General features: G+C 48.6%; 1 protein-coding gene across 3 annotated transcripts in view; it reads right to left on the minus strand.

Moving 5' to 3' along the window:
• trrap (transformation/transcription domain-associated protein) overlaps positions 1-23,758 on the minus strand; it is a gene marked incomplete at its 5' end in the record, with an annotated part of 155,837 nt that overhangs the window by 16,287 nt on the left and 115,792 nt on the right. For all 3 annotated transcript variants that reach the window (XM_083634512.1, XM_083634510.1, XM_083634511.1), the window contains 5 exons: positions 5,103-5,364; positions 7,567-7,772; positions 8,171-8,258; positions 16,956-17,117; positions 20,329-20,530. In XM_083634512.1, the coding sequence (XP_083490638.1) occupies positions 5,103-5,364; positions 7,567-7,772; positions 8,171-8,258; positions 16,956-17,117; positions 20,329-20,530 (920 nt within the window). The remainder of the gene's footprint in view (positions 1-5,102; positions 5,365-7,566; positions 7,773-8,170; positions 8,259-16,955; positions 17,118-20,328; positions 20,531-23,758) is intronic.

Raw genomic sequence — 23,758 nt, forward strand, 5'->3', positions numbered from 1 at the left:
ATACACCTACATCATCATATATCACACATCACATCTGTATCAATAAAAGATAATTTCACATTTAAAACATGTTAATCCGAAGCTGCAGAGGGACCAAAGAACATTGGCTCCATGTCTTCCCATCGGCAGAAACACAAGAGTTTTGTCTGTGTTGTCAATGCACAGCACCATAAGAGAACGGATTGGAAAAGACGGAACACTCTTGACAACATACTGTACCGCTGATTTGGAAATACAAGCTGGTATAAATATTGACTCCACTGTCAGTCTGTAATTGACACGGTCACACATGGCTCCAGGCTGTATATCACCATAATAATAATAATAATAATGATTGGATTTATATAGCGCCTTTCCAAGTGCTCAAAGCGCTTCACAGAATCATTATTCGTTCACACCATTCGTACCGGTGGTTCGAAGGCGTGGCAGCCACACATCGGCGCTCAACGGCCCCTCCGACCACCATCATTCATGTCTCCATTCATACCAATCATACGAGGCAAGGAGGGTTAAGTGTCTTGCCCAAGGACACAACGGGGATCGAACCGCCAACCCTTGCGTCATTGGCCGACCCGCTCTACCTCCTGAGCTAAAGCCGCCCCATGGCACTATCGTATACATTATTCTTACTTTTCTACTCTAGCATTGCTAATTGCACTCTCCTGGGGATGAGTGTTATTCTCTCTAATAACAACATGATGGCCAATGAGGTAGTGTTTAATATGAAGCCAGCAGGGCAGGACAATCATGTCTTTTTCTACTGTACAATGGTGGATTCCAAAATTCACCAGCCATTTACAGCTATAAATTCACTTTTGGTACAGTGAGGATTGGAACAATGAACACCAAACATTGACTGGTGCCAGGTGGTAATGTCCCTGACAAGGATTTCAGCTAAACCTCTCTCTTTCCCCCTTCCCCCGCTTCTTCCCTTCTTCCTGTTCTCCTCTCTTTCCATGCTCTTTCCTCCCCCACATCCCACCGCCCCCCCCTCCTTCTCCTCTTCTCCCCTATTTTCCTAAATCCCTGCCACTTCCTGCTCTCCCCTCTCTCACATTCCCCCTGCTCTCCTTCCCCTGCACCCTCCCACCTCTCCTTCTCTGCCTCTCTCCTCCTCTCTGTCCTCTCCCCTCTCTCACATTCCCCCTGCTCTCCTTCCCCTGCACCCTCCCACCTCTCCTTCTCTGTTCTCTCCTCCTCCACATTTCCCATTTTCTCCCCACCCTCGCCCTAATCCGGGCCCGTATCCTACTCCCTCCCTCCACCCTAGACCCTACCTCTACTCTGCCTCCCCTGTACCCTTCCACCTCTCCTTCTCTGTTCTCTCCTCCTCTCTGTCCTCTCCCCTCTCTCACATTCCCGCTGCTCTCCTTCCCCTGCACCCTCCCACCTCTCCTTCTCTGTTCTCTCCTCCTCTCTGCCCTCTCCTCCCTCTCACATTCCCCCTGCTCTCCCTCCCCTGCACCCTCCCACCTCTCCTTCTCTGTTCTCTCCTCCTCCACATTTCCCATTTCTCCCCACCCTCGCCCTAATCCGGGCCCGTATCCTACTCCCTCCCCTCCCCCAACCCTAGACCCTACCTCTACCCTGGCTCTCCCTCCCCTGCACCCTCATCTCTCCTCCTCTGTTCTCTCCTCCTCCACATTTCCTATTTTCTCCCCACCTCCCCCCTCTCCTCCCTCACATCCCCCCGCTCTCCCTCCCTCCTCCACTCTCCTGCTTTCTCCTCTTCCCGGTGTTCTTCCCCTTCCCCCTTTCCCCCACTACTCTAAAGCATAGTACACATTTTACTCCAAAGCATGGCACCCAGTCTATCCTCTCCAATATTCCGCCACTATTTAAAGCATGGCATAGCATGGCAATATTCCGCCACTATTTAAAGCATGGCACCCATGCTCTTAGTATTTCGCCACTATTCAAAGCATGGCGCCCACTCTTCCCTATTCCCTATTCAAAGCATGGCACCCACTCTTCCCTAAAGCAAGGCACCCATAAGCTCTATATGTGAACATGTGCTTATCTGGCAAAAGGACTCATTACTAAAGGCTTGCAGACAATTAAATTACCGGTAGGCATAGTTTGGTTGCTTAGAAATTGACATATGTCCGTTTGCAAGATGTGCGTCTATATTTCTCATTCTCTCCCCACCTCCTCCCTCCCCCTGCTCTCTTCTCCCCCACACCCCTCCCCCTTCCCCTCTCCTGCTCTCTCCTCTTGCTCCCTCCCCACCTCCTATACCCTCCAACATCTCCCATTCCCTCCCCACCCCATCACTCTCTCACATTCCCCCTGCTCTTCCCCCTTCTCCTGCTCTCTCCTCTGCTCTCTCTTCATTTCTATATTTTCTATATTATCAATTGTTCAAATGTTATCTTTATTCTGTATATTCTTGTTACTGTGTGTTAGCTAGAATCAGCTAGACATACTTTCTGTGAAGCCCTCTGAGACATGCTTGTGAATTAGGGCTATATAAATAAACTTGACTTGACTTGACACTTCAATTGTTTAGGAGAATGCTGTAACTGTTTCCCTGAAAACCTCCAGGAATGTTTTGTAGACTTAAAATAAACTTCACCCGACCTTCCATCGGCATGGGAGTGAGTAGATCATGACTGAATTAAAAATTTTGGGTGAACTTATCCTTTAAGGTGCTCCCAACTAACATTAATTTCAGTAGTGTGAGTTTCAGTGGTGCGTTTTAGTGTCATAATGGTTTAAAGTCGAGCTGAAATGGCATTTCTAGAGTATTAACTTCCTTATCGTGACGTATTATGGAGGTTCCACCACCATAACCTGCACTTGTTTTGATTGACTGTACACACTTTATATTTTTTTACCATTTATTATGTTTGCATTTTGTACATTTACTGTATTTATTATGTATGTATTTCTTTACTCGACATCATTGCAAATGAGGCTTGTCCTCAATGAATTTTCGAGTTTAAATAAAGATTGAATGAATTTCCGAGTGATCGTTGGCTGTAGGCGGGACCAGAGACTGGGAGGAATTTGATTGGACAACAGGCCGCTAGGGGGACATAACTTTTGGGGTTTTTGATTGGACCGTTGAAAAGTGCGTCAAAACAAACCAAAACAAATGTCTGACAGCGATTAGTTGGATGCTAGCCTCGCTAACATTAGCCTCCATTCAGTTGTGGAGGACTAATGTCACTCCCATCTCCCCCGTTATCGGATTTTTTTATTTGGCAAGATTAGAATATGGTCAAATTAAAACTTTCTTGCCGAGCAGAAAGAATATGACATATCAGCATCTTCAGTGTGAAGGATATTGGTATCAGTGTCGGCCTTCAGAAACGTGTACTGTACTCCTGACATTAACTGTCAGTTAAAAATGAGTCAATGACACTGCAGCATTTCTCTGTTCATAGTTCCAACACAATATTGTTCTAAATAAATAAAAGCAAAACGCACACGTTTTATTCGACTGCATATTCAATGTGGAACCGTTTCAACGCAGCACTCTGCAGGAGCTACATGTCAGCAGTGGGTTGTCTTTCTGAGATGATCACTGGGGTGCTGCACTGGCTTAGGATTATGACAGTGACTTGTGTATAATCAACAAAACCACACACACTGACAGTCTATAAATAGACACAAACAAACACACACCCATACACTCATTTCTGACCAGTCACCAGCCCCCTCCCTGAAATCAAATCATTTGTTTGGGAACCATAATTACGTTGCTGAACACCAGTGCTCCAGCTGCTCCGAGCAACAGTCCAGTCTCCAATGCCAATTTCCCCTGTGTAAGCGGGCCCGGTCGCTGCTCCACCCCCTCCGTCTATCTGGGGAGGGTGTGTAGACACTCACATGCCTCCTCCGATACATGTACAGTCGCCATCCGCTTCCTTTCACCTGACAGCGAGGGGTTTCAACGTCAGAACGTAGCGTGTGATGAGGAATACGTTATTCCCCCCAGTTCCCCTCGCAGCCGAACAGGCGCCCTGACCGACCAGAGGAGGTGCTGCTAGTGCCGTGACCAGGACACATACGATTGTCTTGCTTCCCACCCGCAGACACGGCCAATTGTGTCTGTAGGGACGTCTGACCAAGCCGGAGGTAACACGGGGGCTCGAACCTGCGACCCTCATGTTGGTAAGCAGGGAATCTACCGCTGCACTACCCGGACGCCCTGATGTCACCTCTGATGCAGGGCCCAAGAGAGAAGAGTGAGGAGGTGTTGCTGGTTTTGAGTTTGATACCTGACTGTTTTGTCACACTTTATCATGTCAAATACACACAAAAGAGCCTGAAAACAGCAGCAATACGTGGCACTTCATGTCAAAGAGTCTCTTCAGATGTTCATGTGTGAGATGCAATTTCCACACGTGACGCGGTTCGCGGTCTTAAAGGGATACACACACAAATGAGGGATATACACGCAAATGCTGCATCAGGTATCAATGGGTTAACAAGAGTCATGACTCACAACACTAAAGTGAACTAAAGAGGAAGTTCAAAAGGTAAAAAAATACACAAGAAAGAAGGCACGTGTTGTGTGTGTTGTTTTTGACGGCGAAATGTTCAGTCTGGCACTATGACTATATCAGTCAATCAATCAATCAATCAATCAATCAATCAATCAATCAATTAATTTTATATTTATATAGTGCCAAATCATAACAAGAGTTATCTCAAGGCGCTTTACAAATAGAGCAGGTAGAAGACCAACAGTTGAAACAATTCTCACATGGACTGGCTATTTTACTGCACAGGTCACCTGGCAATTGAAACAATTTCTCAACAAGAGCAGCACTTAGTGACAACGGAGGCAAGGAAAAAGACCCCGTTAACAGGGAAGAAACCGTGAGCAGACCTGACTCTTGGTGGACGTTCATCTGCCCTGAGCGGTTGGGTTGAGAGAGAGAGGGGTAGAGAGAGACAGACAGAGAGAGAGAGAGAGAGAGAGAGAGAGAGAGAGAGAGGGGTAGAGAGAGACAGAGAGAGAGAGAGAGAGAGAGAGAGAGGGGTAGAGAGAGACAGAGAGAGAGAGAGAGAGGTAGAGAGAGACAGAGACAGAGAGATGCACAGTAGTGGCAGTAAACAAGCCAGTTGTGAGGTTCTTAAAGCCAACCAACCTGTCGTGAACTGGCCCTTCATCTTCTGGAACACTGGGTCCTGGGCCGTGGCCTGGGCCCGGCGGGCCAGTGACTCGGAGGCGGCGCTGGAGAACATGGTGGACACGTTGGAGACGTTCTCCAGACCCACGCCAAAGGTGCTGACCAGCTTCTTCACAAAGTTGAGCGTGTGCGGCGTGATCTTGGCGTCGGACACGGTGCCGCTCTTCTCGAAGGCCACCGAGTAGCATTTAGCCAAACCCTGCTGGAGCTGCCTCAAGACCTGCAGAGAGAGAGAGAGAGAAGTTATTATTACAGCAGTAATAATAAATAATCTATATTACAATTCCCACATGGTAGGAAGACAGTAACTCCAGATAATAGACTGCAACCATAATCTTCTTATTTTCAATGCACAGTGCTCACAAAACTGTCATGTTTTGACATTCATGCTTTGATGGACACAATCTTGAAACCTGTCAGTTTACAATCAGAGCAGTATGAATTGAAAAACAGGGTTGTGTTTGCAGTCTATTCTTTGGAATTGCTTTCTGTTTATCATGTGGGATGTTTTTATGAGGATAGTTGGTACACTATAGGTACATAAAACTGCCTTATTATCTTTAGCTGTTGCCTACTGTATCCCTGTTTGTTTTTAAGTCAACGTCTTCCACCGTTTCAAAAAGTAAGAAAAATATAATGATATGATTTCATTTTGTTTTAATCAAGTTCATCCCCCATCCACTAGTGATCAGGTTGTGTCTCTCTGGCACTAGGAAACTACTTCCTTTTGCTCTTAAAAGTGGACACAATAAAGCTCAAGCTCAAGCTCCACGAAACAAACAAACAAACAAACAAACAAACACACACACACACACACACACACACACACACACACACACACACACACACACTTCAGAATGGCCATAGGTGGAGCCAGGTGATGCCAACCCCACAGGAGGGGAGAGGGAGATAGGTGCTGATGGGATATCGCGTCTCTGTCCCTGCCTGCCCAGTGGAACGAAGCATAGAGGCTGCAGCTGCTGCTGAGTGCCCCAAACCATCACCGATAATCTCTCACACAGACACACACGCACACACAAACACGCACGCGTGCGCACACACACACAAACACACGCACGCGCGCACACACACACCAAATTTCCGGCCCTAAATCCCTTGCCCGATCCTACACGCTCACCGCACCCATCCATCACCTGTCTTGGTCTTTTCTCCCAGTCTTCCCCTCCACCCACGGACCAGCTACAGTGTATGGATGCTTCCCTAGCATGGCTAAAACACTTTGCAGCACTGCCAAATTCAATGTGGACGCTCCCGTCCGGTCGGCTCTCTCCACTGACATCTACACAGAATTAACTTGAGCGGGTCAAAACAGAACAACACAAAGCGTCTGGGTCTCTCCGCTGACATCTACACAGAATTAACTTGAGCGGGTCAAAACAAAACACAAAGCGTCTGGGTGAACGGGTGATTTTGGTCGATGTGTGGTGTGACTTAAAAATGGATTTGAGAAAGTAGCAGCAGGTTTAGAGGTGTACTCTACTGTCTGGGGAAACACACATGGTTCTACTGGCTATAGAGCTCAACAGTCGTGTGACTTTCCGTGATGTTTCCAGCACCGGAAGAGTTCCCCATTCATTTTCTCCATAGACCTTTCAAAAAATCCTTATGAGTTTTATGGCTGGAATCAAGCCAACCCGTGACCTACTGAATCATGAGTGACTAGAAAACATTTCACTTGGAGCAAAAAATAAATACATCAAAAATCAAAATTCTTATTTTTTCCGCCCACTTGTCCAAATGTCTATGGAGGAAATTAATGGGGAACTCTCTTCGGGGCTGGAAACATCACAGAAACTCGAGAGAAAACCAGTTACCATTGACTTCAGTTGTAATGGTGACTGGTTTTCTCTCGAGTTGTGCTGAAGCCACCAAGAGCCGTTTTCTGGAGCTCCCTCTCGTTCTATGGCTCTGGCCAACTGTTGCTCTGTTCATGTGGGGGGGATACATCAGCTTCATCACAGAGATCATGGCAGACATGCGCCCAATGACCTTGGGCCGCATAAGTAAAACCAGGAAGAAAAAAAATAAATTCAAATGCTTCATGCGTGTGTGAGCACAGCAGCTTACATTTGAATGAATGGGCAGCCATTTCCTATACCCTATCCATTCTTTTATACATCTACGCTCCAGACGAGTCAGGCTAACGCCTTAGACTAAACACATGTGTCAGCCCACCAGGGAGGCAGGCTGTGCCAAACTGTGCTCATCTGCTTGACCAGGTGGTGCACACACACACACACACACACACACACACACACACGAGCAAGATGTGCGCACAAACTTGCTTTCTCACATATGCAACCACCTGCACTTTTCCTCACCATCTGATCTACTGAGGACACGCAAATACCAACAACCACAGCACAGACACACGCTACACCAACACCTTTGTTCTTCTCACCTCCTCGTGCCAGTTCTCCCTAAACCAGACCATCTGGTCCACGATGCCCTCCAGGGAGGAGAGCAGGGTGGGGTGGAGCTCCCGCTGCATGTGCATGATGCGGCTGCAGCGCCACATGGGGGCCGTGGCCCGGATAGGACCCGGGTCTGAGGCTCCGGAATGAGGCTGGGACCCCACTGAGCTGGGCTGCTGCTGTCCAGATGCGTCTGATGGAGGAGGGGGTTTGTGGGGAGGAGAGGATGAAGAGAGGAGGAGAGGATGAGTGGTGAAGAAAGGGATAAGATGTGAGAGATAAAAGAAAGATAAAAGCAGATGGTAGTCAGAGTTGGAAATGGCAAACAGAAGAAGAACCTAACAAACAAGGCCAATTTTAAACAAATCTCAGAGGTATATAATGCATCAAACGACAACACTGCAGGTTGAGTATGTACTGTACATACAGAGCATATTGATATAATCATATATATCATATATATAATCATAATTTCAGCTCCTTATATGTACTTGCAATTTGAATCAGCCAGCAGGGAAGAAAGGAGAAAGAAGGGCAGACGGGAGCTTTGGATGTTCAGAGTGTGCTTCAGCAGCCATGTTTACTTACCACTTTTGTAGCGCTCCCTCTGCTCGATCTTGAGCGTCAGGTAAAGGGTGCGGATGGGGAAGTAGACAGCCTGGGGATACACTCGCCCCACCTAGCAGATACAAGAGGCTCACACATTACATCTCAAACACTCCCCCACAGGTCTGCAGAGGAGAGAGAGAGGGGCAGGCAGAGGCAGAGAGAGAGAGAGAGGCAGAGAGAGAGAGGTAGGCAGAGAGAGAGAGAGGCAGGCAGAGAGAGAGAGAGAGAGAGAGAGAGGCAGGCAGAGAGAGAGGCAGGCAGAGAGAGAGAGAGAGGCAGGCAGAGGCAGAGAGAGAGAGGAGGTGGACAGAGAGAGAGGAGGCAGACAGAGGAAGAGAGAGGCAGGCAGAGGCAGAGAGAGAGAGAGGCAGGCAGAGAGAGGCAGGCAGAGGCAGACAGAGGAAGAGACAGAGAGGAGGCAGGCAGAGAGAGAGAGAGGCAGGCAGAGGCAGAGAGAGAGAGAGAGAGAGGCAGGCAGGCAGAGGCAGAGAGAGAGAGACAGAGAGAGAGAGGCAGACAGACAGAGGAAGAGAGAGAGAGGAGGCAGGCAGAGAGAGAGGAGGCAGACAGAGGAAGAGAGAGGCAGGCAGAGGCAGAGAGAGAGAGAGAGAGGCAGGCAGAGGCAGAGAGAGAGAGGCAGGCAGAGGCAGAGAGAGAGAGGGGCAGGCAGAGGCAGAGAGAGAGAGGGGCAGGCAGAGGAAGAGAGAGAGAGGGGCAGGCAGAGGCAGAGAGAGAGAGAGAGGGGCAGACAGAGGAAGAGAGAGAGAGAGGCAGGCAGAGGCAGAGAGAGAGAGGGGCAGGCAGAGGCAGAGAGAGAGAGGGGCAGACAGAGGAAGAGAGAGAGAGAGGCAGGCAGAGGCAGAGAGAGAGAGGGGCAGGCAGAGGCAGAGAGAGAGAGAGGCAGGCAGAGGCAGAGAGAGAGAGGGGCAGACAGAGGAAGAGAGAGGCAGGCAGAGGCAGAGAGAGAGAGAGAGAGAGAGAGGCAGGCAGAGGCAGAGAGAGAGAGGCAGGCAGAGGCAGAGAGAGAGAGGGGCAGACAGAGGAAGAGAGAGAGAGAGGCAGGCAGAGGCAGAGAGAGAGGGGCAGGCAGAGGCAGAGAGAGAGAGAGGCAGGCAGAGGCAGAGAGAGAGAGGGGCAGACAGAGGAAGAGAGAGGCAGGCAGAGGCAGAGAGAGAGAGAGGGGCAGACAGAGGAAGAGAGAGAGAGAGGCAGGCAGAGGCAGAGAGAGGCAGGTAGAGGCAGAGAGAGAGAGATGCAGGCAGAGGCAGAGAGAGAGAGAGGCAGGCAGAGGCAGAGAGAGAGAGAGGGGCAGACAGAGGAAGAGAGAGGCAGGCAGAGGCAGAGAGAGAGAGAGGCAGGCAGAGGCAGAGAGAGAGAGAGGCAGGCAGAGGCAGAGAGAGAGAGAGGCAGGCAGAGGCAGAGAGAGAGAGAGACAGAGAGGCAGACAGAGGAAGAGAGAGGCAGGCAGAGGCAGAGAGAGAGAGAGGCAGAGAGAGAGAGAGGCAGGCAGAGGCAGAGAGAGAGAGAGAGAGGCAGGCAGAGGAAGAGAGAGGCAGAGAGAGGCAGGCAGAGGCAGAGAGAGAGAGGCAGGCAGAGAGAGAGAGGCAGGCAGAGGCAGAGAGAGAGAGAGAGAGAGGCAGGCAGAGGCAGAGAGAGAGAGGGGCAGACAGAGGAAGAGAGAGGCAGGCAGAGGCAGAGAGAGAGAGGCAGGCAGAGGCAGAGAGAGAGGAGGTAGGCAGAGAGAGAGAGAGACTGACTGTGCGCGCGTGTGTGTGTGATCATACTGATATAGCCAGAGACCTCTGCTGTAACAGAGCGAGTGTTTGAAGCTTTGAGTCAGGGGAGTTCGGGGAAGTTAAAACACCTCATGGCTGAATTACAAAATTGAATGTGGCTGATGATGAAATTGCCCTCCAGACTTTCAACAGAAGTCACCGACAACGTTGGCAGGTTTAATGGTTGAAGTTAGGCTGTAAGAGGTTTCATGTTTTAAACAAAGCGCAAATTCACCCCAAACTCGGTGCAGTTGGATTCATTGGATAACTAATGCAGCAGGTGCATTACACTGTCTACTGTCTGCAATGGTGTAACTTTGGTGTCAATGCCACAGCTCGTTGCACCAGGCAGGATCAGTTAGCTAGGTAGTCTACTTTAACATCGTGGCAGGATCAGTTAGCTAGGTAGTCTACTTTAACATCCTGACTAGTCTCTTAAAACAGACTGTATCATCTACATCCGGCGAATGCAGCTATATACAGTCTGTACGTTACACCCCCAGAACATGCACAAGGAAGTTGGGAAAAAAACCTTCAGACTGGAAGGAAGTTCTACGGAATCCGACCAATCACGACACGCGAATGCGGCATATTGGATTCTGATTGGACTAATGAGCGGAAGACCCGCCTTTCTGCCGGCATATTGGATTCTGATTGGACTAATGAGCGGAAGACCCGCCTTTCTGCTTCCCATTCCGGTTGGTGCATGATTCTCCCCCACGAAGTACAGACGGTATGGCGGAAGCATTTGAAAATTGTGGAAGCCAACTCGTCTGTTCTAAGAGACTACATCCTGACAGGATCACGTAGCCTACTTTAACATCCTGGCAGGATCAGTTAGCTAGGTAGCCTACTTTAACATCCTGGCAGGATCAGTTAGCTAGGTAGTCTACTTTAACATCCTGACAGGATCAGTTAGCTAGGTAGTCTACTTTAACATCCTGACAGGATCAGTTAGCTAGGTAGTCTACTTTAACATCCTGACAGGATAAGTTAGCTAGGTAGTCTACTTTAACATCCTGGCAGGATCAGTTAGCTAGGTAGTCTACTTTAACATCCTGGCAGGATCAGTTAGCTAGGTAGTCTACTTTAACATCCTGACAGGATCAGTTAGCTAGGTAGTCTACTTTAACATCCTGGCAGGATAAGTTAGCTAGGTAGTCTACTTTAACATCCTGGCAGGATCAGTTAGCTAGGTAGTCTACTTTAACATCCTGACAGGATCAGTTAGCTAGGTAGTCTACTTTAACATCCTGGCAGGATCAGTTAGCTAGGTAGTCTACTTTAACATCCTGGCAGGATCAGTTAGCTAGGTAGTCTACTTTAACATCCTGACAGGATCACGTAGTCTACTTTAACATCCTGACAGGATCACGTAGTCTACTTTAACATCCTGACAGGATCACGTAGTCTACTTTAACATCCTGGCAGGATCAGTTAGCTAGGTAGCCTACTTTAACATTCTGACAACATCCTGGATAGCTTGCTGGCATCAAAATGCTACATTAATTGAAAATACCTACCACAAAGCCAAGAAGCGGAGTGAAAATCTCTCTAAAAAAAACGTTGGCAAGCTACCTCTGAACTAAATATGATGCTAACCAGCTTGCTTGTATCTTCTTCCTTGCTGCTGTTCTATGCTCAAGTGTTTTGTCCTGGGCATCAGAAATGCTTGATGAACATTCCACAAGAGGATGATGCTCAAATCAACACCTTCAGCCTTTGTTAAGTGGAGGCACATTCTGCTTCTTCATCCCAGATTGAAGACTTGAAGATTAACTTAGGAGAGGGAACTTTTTATATAGAGCGGCAGTACATTAAGTTTGAGGAATACGTTGCCAAGAAATATGAAGACACTTAAATGTCGAGGACAGTGGTTCTCAAAGTGGGGTCCAGGGAATCCCCAGGAGTCCTTGAGAAGGTTCCAGGGGATCCCCAGCATAAAGGGTAATAACTACTGTAGGTTTAACTCAAATTCCATCCATACGTAACACAATGACAGACTGTATGACTGTTTTGGTCATGGGTCAGATGTGCGCTCAAGAAATGGCTCAAAGCAAATTACAATAGGGTTACTTTTGTTTGATAATGGTTATGTTGTATCTTTTTTAATCTACTATGCATCGTATTTTTACAATGTCGCTGTACCCTACTAGCCATGGAAGATCTGCTGCGTTTTATCCATCTGCAAGGTCAGATAGAGATATAGGAATAGTACACATTTCCCTTCCCTAATACACTGCCTAGTCTAAAAGCTTAAATAATTTCTCTAACATGATGGTAAAAGCTTAAATCATTTCTCTAACATTATGGTAAAAGCCCGGAACAAATTCTCCACCATCTCCTTTCACTGTCCATCATCCTAATTCCCCCACTTACCTCGTCACAAAGTGACATTCTAATACATAAGGCTGTGACAAATCTCAGAGGCAAATTCTAAATGGAATCAGCTTCATTGAATGAGAGATAAACTCAACTCGACACTGATATATTTGTGCGTGTGACGGCGGGCTATCGCCGTGACTGCACAAAGCTAAAGGCCTAAAGGTAGAACATGAGCTGTGACATCGCTCTCCAGAACGCTAGGGAGGCAGAACGGATCTTTGTAATTCTTTTAAAAAGCACATGCCGAGGTAAAACAATCGCTGCCCCAAAGTCAATATGACAGCTTTCGAAAACATTTCCAGAGAGGGTGGGCTTGAATTCCAGGTTGGACACATCTCAGAAGTCTGGCTTTAGGCCCGTGGAGTGTTGGTGGAAGCCCAAAACCACAAGGTTCTCTCAGGTCTCAGAGCACAATTTCCTGGGCTGCCATTAGAAAGCTACTCGATCCCCTCTAGGCCCACTATACGCCTGCAGGGCGGAAAGAGATACCTCCACACCCTGCCCACCAGACTGGGCTCAATACCACTGAAGGTGGGGCGAGGGGGCTCAAGACCACTGGGGAGGGGGTCGGGGGGCTGGGTATGGGGAGCAGGTGGACAGGAGAGAGAGAGAAAGAATGAGAAGGAAGCTCTTTTCACACTTAGCCTAAAGCTAATGGATTTGAGAAGCTCTAAGCTTTCTCTGAATAGATCCACATTCCTCTGACTTGGAGCCTCGGGACTTTGGAGTGGGATTCTCATACTGCACAAATCAAGTTTACACATCAACTAGCTTAGGTGTTCAAGCTGGAGACGGTCAATACATCATTAGAATGTACTTAGCCTTGGACTAAGGACTATGGACTGTTCTGGAGCATGGCAAAACATAAAACAACCTCAGGTCAAATCAACAAACTGTACTGGACTGTGGGCTCCTCAGATTGGGCCCCTTGGGCCATCAGGGTTCTTCATGGCTCAAAATGAGGTGGAGGTGGTACTAGAGCCCGATGGGTATTGGACTTTTGAGACCGATACCGATTTTAGTGGGGGGAAATTCACAGCTTACCGATAAGCGGCCAATACGTTGTAAAAAAAAAATGAAAACAACGTTTCCTATGTTGATTGTGCATCGATTTGAGTATGCAAAGGTATTCAGAAGGCTTTTTAAACAAATAACTATTATTTAACATTAAATTGTCAGCACATCGGTGTACTGCTGCAATTCCAAATGACAGAAATGCACCAAGTGCAACGCTTGTTAGAAAAGAGTGTTTTCCATGAAGACACCTGTCAGAGTTTTGTCAAGAGATGGAGGTGGCACCACATTTAACAGAGGTGGCCGCCTCCAAATACTCTATGTGAGAAAAACCCTGGCAATGTACAAGAGAAGTATTGTGCCTATAGCCAACAATACTTCAACAATCAAGAGTCTACACAAACTATCCAGAACTACCTATGCTCTGGACTAATCTATACAGTATTGCGTGCACAGTTTGTGTACGGATATAACAAGTTCAAATTATTACAATGTTTAATTTGCACCTTTCCAGTACATAATGTAGGGTTCCTCCATCTGCAAATGTCATATCTGTACATTTTATCTACATCTGCAAAGTGAAGTGAAGTGATCCTTTATTTATCCCCGTGGGGAAATTCATCCTCTGCATTTGACCCATCCTGATCCTCTACTAGGAACCTTCCTAGAACTAGGAGCAGTGGGCAGCCACAGTGCAGCGCCCAGGGACCAACGCCAGTTCTTTTGGAGGATTAACCCTAACATACATGTCTTTGATGGTGGGAGGAAACCGGAGCACCCGGAGGAAACCCACATGAACATGGGGAGAACATGCAAACTCCACACAGAAAGGACCTGGGGCAGACTGGGGTTCGAACCCGGGACCTACTTGATGTGAGGCAACAGTGTTAACCGCTGAGGCACCGTGCTGTCCTAGGAGCTTAATGATACCCCGGTACTGTGAATATAACTGGAAAGTGTATAGTTATCTCAATGTTACTTTTACAGATTAACTGCAGACCCGTAGCAATAGCAAGACATCTTTGCACGTCCTTTTCTGTAATCTTTTCTAATACTCTCACATTCCCCCCTCACTGTTACATATTGCAGAAATACTGATATTTTCTAATTTTTTACAATTTCCATGACTCTCCACTTTCTTCCTAATACAGCGAGATGGAGGGGAGAGATTCAGAGATGAGAAGTGAGGTGCTGGAGTCAGGGGGGCTAAAAAGGAAAGGGGGGAGTTGTAAGTGGCAGTTAATGGCAATATTAAAGATGAAAGAGGAGGAAGCAGGGCAGCACGGGAGGAGGAAGCCGAGATCAGCGTGCTAATGGGAAGATAAGGAATGTCATATTTTGGCGAGGCTGAGGTGGGGCTGAGGGGATTCATCTCACCGCCTGCCCGCGGGCGCTCTTCTCCTCACCTTCATCAATATTTCACCGTGCGTTTTTTAAACATCCCGCCGCCGCAGAGAAACTCTCAATAATTCAGGCGGCAGAGATAAAGCTGGCCGACGTGCATTAAAAGCTGCTTTTCTCTATACATGAAAAAGGAACCCGGGAAGACGAAAGAGCGTCAACCTTTTTACCCTTCAGTCATTACAGGCGCACCAAAGGGAGGTCCTGCAGCTCCTCACATTGCAAATCCCTACAGCAACCCACTGACATCCATTCATAAACATGCAAGACGCAGGCCGCGGGTTAGAGTGACCGCACTGTCACTAAGAGGTGACGGGTTTAATCCTCTTAACAACCATCTATCCTGTTTAAGAATACTAAACACTTGTGGCGCTTTTCGACCGCATGGTACCAGCTCTACTCAGCTTTTTGGTTTTCCAATGGGCAAGGAACGCCTTGACGGAATTTCATCCAATTTTCCTCAAACGTCCACTTGAACTCAAGGATGAACTGATTAGATTTTGGTGGTTAAAGGTTAAGGTCACTGTGACCTCACAAACGCCTGGCTATCGCCGGCGGAGGCATAAAAATCTTCGGACCAACGTTTTTTCCAGGCCTATTTTAGCTATTTCGGGCTTTTTAAAGTGTCCGCTTATTTACGCCGTGCGGTCACTTCCCATAGGTTGTCATGTAAAAAAAATATATAAAAAAGGCAGACAGTGTGTACATATCACACTCATTTCACTCTAAAGTTCTCAAACACCCATTAATGATGCATCATGAATTGTGTTCCAGGCTGAATCAGTATGTTATAGGTTGCAACAGACCTATAATTAATGGCTATAATAAATCACTATTTTGTTGTTGTTTTTACAAAGTCAAACAGAATTTTGCTAAATATTTTTTTTTACTTTTCACATTTCATATCGGACTCCAATTGACTAAAATTTATCATAGCGAATGAGAACTTTAATCCTTGGACTCTATTTGATGAATGACTAAAATCACGATTCAATTATCAAAATGAGAATCGATTAGCGTCAATCACTTATAATAGTTTCAGGACTATTAAACAGTTACTTTGGCTACCATTTCTGTTCCATTAGGCCAGCATGTCGTTTGCTCTTCATCCGTGTGCTAAAACATGAAATGGAGGGGATTCCCAAAGCAGTGGTCGCTTCATCACGCTCCATATTTCCATGTTTCTACATCTCCCTCTCACACACGTCTTTCCAAACACACTCTCTCTTCCTCCTCTCCTCCCTGCTTTCTTTCAGATATCCCCTATTTAATATTTCTGCTCTGCTGAGAGGAAGACTGTTTCTTATAGCAGACAACTCTTTGAAGATCACCCTCTTCAAATTGTGCGGAAATAACACTCCATTAACCAAAGCAAATGAGTCCTGGGTTTAATTACTAGCTCTGTTCCTGCAGTGTGGATGCGTGCAATATTTTATGCTTTATAATCATTCCTTGAACAAATAATTTAAAAACCATCTCGCTAAGGACCGGTGAAAGCCAATAAATTGCCATAAAAGGCATGGCGGCGGAAGCGGAATGCTTAATTTGGTAAATAGAATGCTGGGGAGAGAGAGGGCACTTTGGCGTGAATGCACTTCATTTATCTTGATTAGAAAGACATGCATGAGCACTAATGCTAACACACCAGCCAGATGTGCTTCCACCCAAAAGATGGAAGCAGCAGGGGAGGGGGGAGAAATGGCTGACTGATGGGCGGGGCAAAAATCCAGACAGGAAAGTGAAGGGAGGACACAAAACAAAAACAAACAAAAAAAAAAAGGAAAGGAGAAGTGGAGGTTAAAGTAGACTCTTCTCTCACTTGTTGAAGCGGTTTTCATTGACATTAACTTAGCCCTCAAACCACCCCCTCCACCATACATCACTTTAAAGATACAGTATGCTGGACTGCACTTTCAAATTGTTTTGCGTGATTTGTCTTTTCTTTTGGTTGTTTTGAATATTCACCTGGCTGATTAGGTTGAGACATGTTGACAGGTGTGTTTGTAAAGGCCTCACCTGGCTGATTAGAGGTGAGACAGGTGTGTTTGTAAAGGCCTCACCTGGCTGATTAGAGGTGAGACAGGTGTGTTTGTAAAGGCCTCACCTGGCTGATTAGAGGTGAGACAGGTGTGTTTGTAAAGGCCTCACCTGGCTGATTAGAGGTGAGACAGGTGTGTTTGTAAAGGCCTCACCTGGCTGATTAGGTTGAGCAGCGGTTTGCCCTCCGACCCCACCAAGCAGGTGAGCAGCTGCGGGATCCACGCCAGCCACTGGATGGGCGGGACTCCGATGCAGTACTTATCCACAGCATCTGCCAGCGTGTTCTTGTCATCGAAGCTGAGCAGCCACAACACCTAGGCAGGCACCAACACAGATGGAGAGAACAGGGGGGGAAGGGAGGAGATGGGGAGGGAGGTGAAGAAAGGAGGGAAGACGGGTTGGAAATGGGGCAAGAAGAGAAGAAAACACAAAAAAGACTAAACATTAACATTCTGGTGATTCTACAGAGCAGTATGAATCACAGTATATAAACAGGGTTCCCAAACCTTCTTAAACATCAAACTCAAGGACTTTGCAGGCCCAATTCCCTCAAATTCAAGGACTCAAAACGGCATATTTTGAGACACGGATCAAGGTCAATTACTGTTAAAACACACACAACACAGAGAATGTTTCTAATGAGAATTAGCAGCTTTACAGAAGCTCACAGACAACTATTCAAAAGAGAGAGAGGCTTGGATGTCTGAACAATTCTCAACTCTGCTGTTACGCGTAGTAAAAAGTTAAAACGAGAAAGGTAAAGTTGGAAAAATCTAAAGAACTTCAAAGAACATTTTGTATTCTCGTACAGAATATATAAATTCAAGCCCTTTCAATGGCCTCTGTCTAGTGTCTATTTAAGTGTATTTTCAAAAACTTTCAAGGCGTTGACATTTTCTCTCAAATTCACAAACTTTCAAGGAGTTCAAGGACCTGTGGGAACCCTGAAATAACGACTCTAGGGCAGGGAGAAGTGAGCGGTGGGGGTCTCTAACATGAATCAGACCATGGCTGCTTCTCTGGCTGCTCACTGCGCGAGAGGAGCTGCAGCGGAATGAACAACCAGATCTTGGCAATCCTCGCTACGATCAAAGCTGAGCCAATATGGAGGTGATCTCTCCTCCCCTGTGTGTGTGTGTGTGTGTGTGAGCGTGTGACGATGAAGACATTAACCCCTCTCAGCTCCCCCTGGCCCTCTTCAGCGAGAGCCAAGCAGCCTACACAGCTTGTGTATAATTACTGGTAATGGCGGGTCACCTCGCTTCATCCATCAGGAGGAAGCGTTGCCAAAGCAGCCTGGCACGGCACGCAGCACAATACCAGGGGGGTCACCAGACTCTGCCTACGCCGCGCCAGGAAAACAGCTCTTTGGAATCTGAAGCTAGTAACAGCCATAATTAGAATGGATAATGGCGATAATGATGCGAACGGTGAACTAGAAAGACCGTATTTACTACCTATCGCACATGGCAGACAGAGGTAGGTGGTCATTAGCTCTCTGGATGATCCTCTCGTGTCTGACACTCGTGTGGCTATTTGACAGCAGAGATCCAGAGGGCTTTTATTAACTTCTGATGTGAGCACTGTCTGACCTGCACACGTCCCTCTCTCTGACCACCTGACCTGCACACATCCCTCTCTCTCTCTGACCACCTGACCTGCACATGTCCCTCTCTCTCTGACCACCTGACCTGCACACGTCCCTCTCTCTCTGACCACCTGACCTGCACACGTCTCTCTCTCTCTGACCACCTGACCTGCACACGTCCCTCTCTCTCTGACCACCTGACCTGCACACGTCTCTCTCTCTCTGACCACCTGACCTGCACACGTCCCTCTCTCTCTGACCACCTGACCTGCACACGTCCCTCTCTCTCTGACCACCTGACCTGCACACGTCCCTCTCTCTCTGACCACCTGACCTGCACACGTCTCTCTCTCTCTGACCACCTCACCTGCACACATCCCTCTCTCTCTGACCACCTGACCTCCACACGTCCCTCTCTCTCTGACCACCTGACCTGCACACGTCCCTCTCTCTCCGACCACCTGACCTCCACACGTCCCTCTCTCTGACCACCTGACCTGCACACGTCCCTCTCTCTGACCACCTGACCTGCACACATCCCTCTCTCTCTGACCACCTGACCTGCACACGTCTCTCTCTCTGACCACCTGACCTGCACACGTCCCTCTCTCTGACCACCTGACCTGCACACATCCCTCTCTCTCTGACCACCTGACCTGCACACGTCCCTCTCTCTGACCACCTGACCTGCACACATCCCTCTCTCTCTGACCACCTGACCTGCACACGTCTCTCTCTCTCTGACCACCTGACCTGCACACGTCCCTCTCTCTCTGACCACCTGACCTGCACACGTCCCTCTCTCTGACCACCTGACCTGCACACATCCCTCTCTCTCTGACCACCTGACCTGCACACGTCCCTCTCTCTGACCACCTGACCTGCACACATCCCTCTCTCTCTGACCACCTGACCTGCACACGTCCCTCTCTCTCTGACCACCTGACCTGCACACGTCTCTCTCTCTCTGACCACCTGACCTGCACACGTCCCTCTCTCTCTGACCACCTGACCTGCACACGTCTCTCTCTCTCTGACCACCTGACCTGCACACATCCCTCTCTCTCTGACCACCTGACCTCCACACGTCCCTCTCTCTCTCTGACCACCTGACCTGCACACGTCCCTCTCTCTCTCTGACCACCTGACCTGCACACGTCCCTCTCTCTGACCACCTGACCTGCACACGTCCCTCTCTCTGACCACCTGACCTGCACACGTCTCTCTCTCTCTGACCACCTGACCTGCACACGTCCCTCTCTCTCTCTGACCACCTGACCTGCACACATCCCTCTCTCTGACCACCTGACCTGCACACGTCCCTCTCTCTGACCACCTGACCTGCACACCGTCACCACAACCATCTGCCTGTTAGTGGAAGGTGGGTCCAGGCAGAGGGCTTTGAGATCGGCGCGTCAGGGGAGACCATTATTCTGTTAACCTCTGAGCCAGAGGACGGCCTTCACTCTGCTGCGGGACACACATCCACAGGCCATAATCGATCAAAGCACCACCCACTGCTTGTAATGGATCAAAGCACCACCCACTGCTTGTAATGGATCAAAGCACCACCCACTGCTTGTAATTGTGGCAGAAACTGAGGGGAGGAAATAAAAGCAGGGGCCACTTTACTTCTCATCAGTGACTGGGCTAGATGGGGTCAGGAAGCGAGGGAATTAACGGCAACCCCGTCTGGAAAAAGGCCTGATTGAAGCAGCTGATTGTATAGAAACGGGCGGTTAGGTTGCTGACGTGGTTGATCCAAACAAAGAAAAAGCACTTTCCCTGTATCCCCAGCAACAGAGGAGAGGCAACAATCCAGCAGCACTGATTATGTTCCCGATATCAACACTTGACGCCGGGCATTCTTCCCATTTTGCCTTAATTGGAGGCCTAAAACGCACAGGCACACGACAGCCTCCTTCCCAGCTCCTCACCTTTGCTAGGTACTTGCGGGACTTGCTCTCATTCTGGTGCCGGCAGGCGTGGAGGTAGCAGGTGATGGCGGACACGCCCAGGTGCAGCTGGCGCTCCTTGACGAAGATGTTCTCCAGGTAGTCACCCCACATGGCCCAGGCCTTCACCAGCACGTCGTGCATCTGCACTGCTGCCGAGAAGGCCTTGTTGGCCTCCTCTGACCTGCAGCGAGGGAGCAGAGAATGATGGCGTGAAGGAAGGATTTAAGGGTGAGATGAAGGACAGAGGGCAAGCCAGGCAGCAGAAGCCAGGCAGCAGAAAGCCAGGCAGCAGATACCAGGCAGCAGAAGCCAGGCAGCAGATACCAGGCAGCAGAAAGCCAGGCAGCAGATACCAGGCAGCAGAAGGGAAACGACAGTCGGAGAGATGGAGGCAACGAGGGTGGTGAGGGAGGAGCAAGGATAAAAGGAAACAGATGACGATGATGATCATTTTCTGAATCATTACTACACATCAATAAGCACTATATTTAATTGGCTGTAATTGTCAAGGCCTTTGCCATGGCATTAAAGAGTAAGCATTTAACCCGGCAAGAATTAAAGTCACCGAGGGTTCAGGCGTTTTGCTATAGAGAGGCAAAGTGACCGCCTACTTCCTGCTTCAGCACTGTACCAGAGATTTTCATCCGCCGTTTATTTTCCCATAGACATTTTGTAAAAATGCTTATAATTTTTTTTTTACTTGTTCAAACCAAACGGTACAGCTATATTTCGAATCGGGAGAGACCATAGAACATTTCACTAGGACCAAAACTTAAAAAAACAACATCGAAAAAATATTTTCTTTAAATCCACAATTTTTTATGTTTTGGTGAAATGTTATGCAATCTCTCCTGTTTCTAAATATATCTGAACTGTTTGGTTTGACTAAGTAAAACTAATTGTATAAGCATTTTACGAAATGTCTATGGGAAAATAAATGGCGGATGAAAATCTCTGGTACAGTGCTGAAGCAGGAAGTGACGTTCCACTTTGGCTCTCTATTAAAGTCACCGAGGGTTAAGGCGTTTTGCTATAATGTAATATTAATCAGGCTCAACCCTATCATGCTGAGCAGATCAATGCATTTAATACTGGCTGACACCCCAGCTTAACATCTTCCTATTTGATCAGAAATGACAGCGAGCCACAGCGAGGTAAGAACATGGGAGTAATGGCTATATTTATCTGTGTATAAATACCTTGACCGTGAAGAGCATTGCTGGAGCTTAGAGAAATCCGGAGGCTGATAAACTTGAGAATCCTTGGGATTTTTTTATTTTTTAATCCTGGCACTGCAATCTAGCAGTCACGCCTTCACTATTCCATTTAAAACGTGTTAAATAGCAGGCGGAGAGGTAGACAGGTCAAATCTTGCAGGTCACCCGCATTTTGACTGCACCGTTTATGCTGACAGGGAAGTATATTGTGAATCATCAGCTGTTTTCAGCACGCCAAGCGGGCTTCTAACCAGCCGCTGGCACGTCGTTGGAATATTCTTGACACCTTTCAGGCTTTGATTAATACATAAGATGCGAGGGGCAGCTGCACCCCCGGCCTCAGAATAAAGACAGGCCTGTCGATGACAAAGCCTCGCTCAAATACAGTTTGGAAAAAGCAAAAATGTGGCACAAGGAAGCTCAGCTGCAGGCCAAAAGTGAATCAGAAAAGAGAAAAAAGGAGCTTCTTGGATACTTAGAGACAGATTTTAATTACGAAGTAAAGTACATGTCTACTACAATAGTTAAACAAACGATGTACATCTTCGAGAATAGACAGGGGCACAAAACGCAACGCGTTTCTACCTCTGTTGTACTTTACTTACCATGTACTTTACTTCGTAATTAAAATGTGTCTCTAAGTATCCAAGAAGCTGCTTTTTTCTCTTTTCAAATACAGTTTGCAAATGGACTTGCATTTTAGGAGTGCTTTCCAAAACGACTCTCCCACTTACTCACAGTGAAATGTCTCCCAAGCCAGTCCATTAAAACGTGTTATTACAAAAGGCATTTTGGCATGTGATTAAGACATGGCAGCTTGATTGCTGTGGGAGTCGGAGTCGGAGCCGAGGACCCTCCAGTAATACTTAATGGGGTTTTGCCTGCGCCACTTTGCCCGTGTTCAAGTACATGAACAGTTTCTACTACCCAAGCTCAACAGGAGCGCAGACACCCAGCAGACTGTCAAATCCCCCACACCCCCTTTAATGGAATGATCCTGAAAGACCTTGGCTGTGCACGCTCACGGACCTCCCCTCCCTCACACACACACTCTCCACCCCTAACCCCCACCATGCTGTCTCCTCCCCCTCCCCCCCACACACACACTCTCCACCCCTAACCCCCACCATGCTGTCTCCTCCCCCTCCCCCCCACACACACACTCTCCACCCCTAACCCCCACCATGCTGTCTCCTCCCCCTCCCCCCCACACACACACTCTCCACCCCTGAGCCCCACCATGCTGTCTCCTCCCCCTCCCCCCCACACACACACTCTCCACCCCTAACCCCCACCATGCTGTCTCCTCCCCCTCGCCCCCACACACACACTCTCCACCCCTAACCCCCACCCACCATGCTGTCTCCTCCCCCTCCCCCCCACACACACACTCTCCACCCCTAACCCCCACCATGCTGTCTCCTCCCCCCCACACACACACTCTCCACCCCTAACCCCCACCATGCCGTCTCCTCCCCCTCCCCCCCACACACACACTCTCCACCCCTAACCCCCACCATGCTGTCTCCTCCCCCCCACACACTCTCCACCCCTAACCCCCACCATGCTGTAAATCCCCCCCACACACACACTCTCCACCCCTAACCCCCACAATGCTGTCTCCTCCCCCTCCCCCCCCACACACACTCTCCACCCCTAACCCCCACCATGCTGTCTCCTCCCCCTCCCCCCCACACACACACTCTCCACCCCTAACCCCCACCATGCTGTCTCCTCCCCCTCCCCCCCACACTCTCCACCCCTAACCCCCACCATGCTGTAAATCCCCCCCACACACACACTCTCCACCCCTAACCCCCACAATGCTGTCTCCTCCCCCTCCCCCCCACACACACTCTCTCCACCCCTAACCCCCACCATGCTGTCTCCTCCCCCCCCCCACACACACTCTCCACCCCTAACCCCCACCATGCTGTCTCCTCCCCCTCCCCCCCCACACACACACTCTCCACCCCTAACCCCCACCATGCTGTCCCCTCCCCCTCCCCCCCACACACACACTCTCCACCCCTAACCCCCACCATGCTGTCTCCTCCCCCCCCCACACACTCTCCACCCCTAACCCCCACCATGCTGTCCCCTCCCCCTCCCCCCCACACACTCTCCACCCCTAACCCCCACCATGCTGTCTCTTCCTCCTCCCCCCCACACACACACTCTCCACCCCTAAC

Source organism: Poromitra crassiceps, assembly GCF_964638095.1.
Source record: "Poromitra crassiceps genome assembly, chromosome: 4".
Lineage (NCBI taxonomy): Eukaryota > Metazoa > Chordata > Actinopteri > Beryciformes > Melamphaidae > Poromitra > Poromitra crassiceps.